This window comes from Genypterus blacodes, unplaced genomic scaffold (genome assembly GCF_046128005.1).
Source record: "Genypterus blacodes isolate CSIRO-AG114 ecotype Tasmania unplaced genomic scaffold, CSIRO-AGI_Gbla_v1 ptg000300l_1, whole genome shotgun sequence".
NCBI lineage: Eukaryota > Metazoa > Chordata > Actinopteri > Ophidiiformes > Ophidiidae > Genypterus > Genypterus blacodes.
The window spans coordinates 75001-78856 of NW_027467091.1; the positions used below are offsets into that span (position 1 = coordinate 75001).

General features: G+C 46.3%; 1 protein-coding gene across 10 annotated transcripts in view; it reads left to right on the forward strand.

The window, feature by feature from the left end:
* Nucleotides 1–3647, forward strand: part of LOC142988168 (muscleblind-like protein 2a) — a 51292-nt gene extending 47645 nt beyond the window's left edge. For 9 of the 10 annotated variants that reach the window (XM_076137215.1, XM_076137222.1, XM_076137218.1 and 6 more), the window contains one exon: nucleotides 1–2829. This exon is cut by the window's left edge and continues 77 nt beyond it. In XM_076137215.1, coding sequence (XP_075993330.1) covers nucleotides 1–45 — 45 coding nt within the window. In that variant the 3' untranslated portion in view covers nucleotides 46–2829. Of the gene's footprint in view, nucleotides 2830–3533 lie in introns of those variants that run through there. The other variant, XM_076137217.1, reaches the window with a different exon arrangement.
* Nucleotides 3648–3856: the final 209 nt, after the last annotated feature.

Genomic DNA, 3856 nt, shown 5'->3' on the forward strand with positions numbered 1-3856 from the left:
TACTACCTGACCTCTCCTATAGAGGTCCAGCAACCTGCATGCTAAGAGTGTAACACCACCATTTAACCGTAAGAACTGCAGTGCCGGTGTAACACACACACACACACACACACACACACACACGTTAAAAAAACATAACAATATATATAAACGTATTGCTAGAAAAAACTATTAACAAGAAAAAAGTGAAAAATATTCTAATGTATAGTCCAGCATAGCCACAGACACAGGATAGAGGTTAGAGGTCATTTCACCGCTCGTTCTCCAAAGCACCGTGGATCCCCGTCTCTGTGTCCATCTGTTCCCTAAACCTCTGCACAACCGCCACCCCCCGGTTTGTGGACACGGCGCTCCTATCGCACCGGACGGAGGAACGCAGCGCCGCAGACCGCGAAGGATTCGCCCCCGGCTCTTTGGAGGGACGCCGGCCATAGGTTTGGTCCGGTGGTCTCGGCTTCTCTCTCTGCCCTCTTAAGTTGAATGTCCTCGCACGGGGACGTTCTCTCGTCAGGACGCCGCCACGAGGCTCCGCCCCTGCCAACCCGCCGACTTCTCACGTTTGGAAACGTCTCGCCAAAGTTGAAGTCCTGTGAGAAAGCAGAGCCACTTTGTTCTTCAGCTTCTGATCTCCCGGGCCGCTGCTTCACCCGGTCCACTTCAGTTTGGGTGCTGGGTCGGACAGAGCGGTGAGCGTAGAGGGGCACAGAGACACAAAGCTCCAGACCCGGCCCGGAGGCGGATGGTCTGCCGGCAGACTGGGAACCGGAGCGAGGCCCGGCAGGCTGCGGGCCCGCCGGACCGTTTGGGGGTGAATTTAAGTGCTAAGACTAAACTAACGGTGCATTTGACGACGCTCGTCAAGCTAAAGATGACTTGAACTCTGACTGGAGGTCTGATCTGTGACCCGACTATCACCGAGAATCCTGTTCCACTGGAGGAAACTGTAGAAGTGCCTAAAAAAAGATCATCAACACAAAACGAGTCACACTGAAGCGTCTCACATCTGGAAAGCCCCGTAGAGTTTTCTAGCTACGCTCCTCTCTAACATCACAAGTGACTTTACCGAGACGAAAAAGAAACAAAAGAAACGACAAATCAAACCTAGCTTTGTAGAATGTGTGTGTTGAGTGGTTTACATGAGGAAGCTGAGTGAAAACAAGGTGTCGTAACCGTGTCATGTATGTAAAGTGTCTCTTACTTTGAAACCTTTATATTCACACTTCTAGAATTGTATTCAAAGTTATTTAAGGTTTGTGTTGTGTGTACTATCGAGGTATGTTTGACCTTTGACCCCCACCCCCTCACCTCCACCCGCACCTCCAGATCAATCGATGTTTCTAGTCCGGTCGGTCAAACGGTCTCTTGCTTTAGGCCGACGCCCCTTTACCGTGTGTGGGCGTGTTTAAGTCGCCGCACTCAGCAAACGTTTGTCTCCATTCTTCAACTTCCTGACGTAACTTCATGGTGCTTGATTAACATCGACAATCCACAATCACACCTTTAGGAGGAGGAGGGGCCAGGCGCTCTGGGCGGGGCGCTCTGGGCCGGGCGCTCTGTGCGTCGCTCCTCAGGCTCATCACGGTTTGTACGTAACCTTTGACGGTGGAAGGTGAAAGTTCTATTTTGTTGTAATTTATCTTGCGTTACTCTTGGTCGCATTTTAGTCGAGATGATGTTGATGTAAACTATTCTATTTTGAAATGAATGTAATTTATTGAGCTGTGCTGCATTCCGCACGGTCGGTCACTTCAAGGTCTAACCCGTCAGGTCAGCCAATGAGAGGTCGCACAAGAACAGGGGGCGGGGCTTAAAAAGAAACCCGCCCCGCAGAAAGCCAGCGGATCTTTCTCGCCTTCTCATGGAGCGGAGCGTGGCGTCGCACGGCGGTGATGAGCATAGTCGTAGATTCGCTTGTGTTGTTGGAAAAAAAAATGTTTATTGTATAGATGACATTTTACCAAAAAAAGAGAAGAAAATTTCAAAAAAGATGTACTTTTCACTCTAGTATGATAGTGTTTCATAACAATATTAAGTTGTTGCTGTGGCAACCAAATGTTGCAATTACTAAAGTTGGGTATTTTTGTAAATGACATTGTTAAGTTGACTTCCTGTTTGTTTTGCTAGAACACTGTACACTCGTAGATTGTAAAGGAGATTGGAACATTTCTTATTCAGTGAGATTACGACCTAATATTTTCCTTTAGCAGAGAGCAGAGCGGCGCTGTAGAGCAGAGCGGCGCTGTAGAGCTGCCAGTGTAACACGTAGAGATACAGGCATCAATGTTACATAGATTATATATATATATATATATATATATCTATAAATATATATAAAGTCAATCATCTATAAATGAGTAAGTTGAGATGTCCATGGTTGCCCTGACGACGGCCCTCTGGGTCCAGGTGTTGGAGGCGTTTGCACTTTTCATTCTGGTCAAAGATGGGATCGCTTCTTAATTTACGCCGAGGGTTCAGAGGTCACTGTCAGTACGATAAGAACTTTAATTCTTCATCTTGCATGGAAAATCCCTTGTTTTTCTTCTTAACCTCCACATGAATGTCCTGCGCCGACCGACCCCGCCCTCTCGATGTCATGTTTCTGAAACAGCCCACCGATGGTATCAAACAGAGAAACGCCAGCACTTTCTGAGCAGACTCAGCTTATCCGAACACTTTGCCTTATCTTGAGTCCACCGTGCTTGAGGTTTTACGTTTTTAGAGCTCTTAAGAAGTTAATTAAAGAAAGAAAGACTGCACCGGGTCGTCAGATCTCTCCTCGCGCTCATTTCAAGGGTAAATCTTTATATTTTTAGGTTTTATTGTTCTCACGCCGAGGCCAAAAGGAGCCGCTGCCACACGGCCAACACCCACGCCTCCCTGCTCCTGTTGTCCCGGCGTCGGCCACCAGGGGGCGACGCCGCGGGGACGCCCGTGCCAGCAGTGTTGCAGTTGAACCCTAAAAGACAAAGAGAAAAGTGAGACTGGACCACATGACCCTCATTGGATTCAGAGTTTGGATGTAATCATTTTAATGTGTGTTCTTTTGCATATATTTTATGTTTCTATAGTCAAATGTTTCTTTGGTTCCAGCAGGATAGTGTAAAATCTATTGAAAGAAAGAAAAATAAAAAAAATTCAAAGGAAGTTTGTGTGTGGTGACTGATGAGTTTCACTGTGGGAACATGAGTGAGCTTCACCCGGATCCTCCACCAGGGGGCCCCAGAGAGCCTTCTGCTCATTTAGACACCCACACACACATTCTCACTGATTTTATATTTATCTCTTTTTATTAAATGTATTTATTACATTTATTGAAATGAAGCTCATTAAACTTAAATCCTAAACACTTCAGGATTGGTTGAGGAGTTTTCCAACAGTTTGTAGTAAAAAAAAAGTTTATTTGTCTCAGGATGTTTAAACACAAACATTTGTTCTTTTTTTCGATTTTTCTAGAAACTTACATTTATTCAATACGTGTGTGTGTGTGTGTGTGTGTGTGTGTGTGCGTGCGTGTGTTTTGTTCTTCATGTCAGTTTTGGTGTAAATCGAGTTTTTCCTCATAAAGTTGGAGTTTTGGGCTGCGGTTCCTTCTGTTTCCCACCAGGGGGCGTGACCGAGCTCAGCGCAGAACCAGGAGGAAGAAGAGGAGGAAGAGGAATGCGGCGCTCAGACAGCCTAATGGCTGCAGACTCCAGGTAACCTCAGATACTGAGATCAGGTTTAATGTAAACAGAGCCTGAAGGTCTCACAGAGTAAGAAGAAGAGGAGGAATCTGACTGAGATCAACAGGGGGCATTATGGGTAAAACAGCCAGCTGCAGTCTGTAATGCAGCAAACTGCAGCTGCAGCAGCTAAT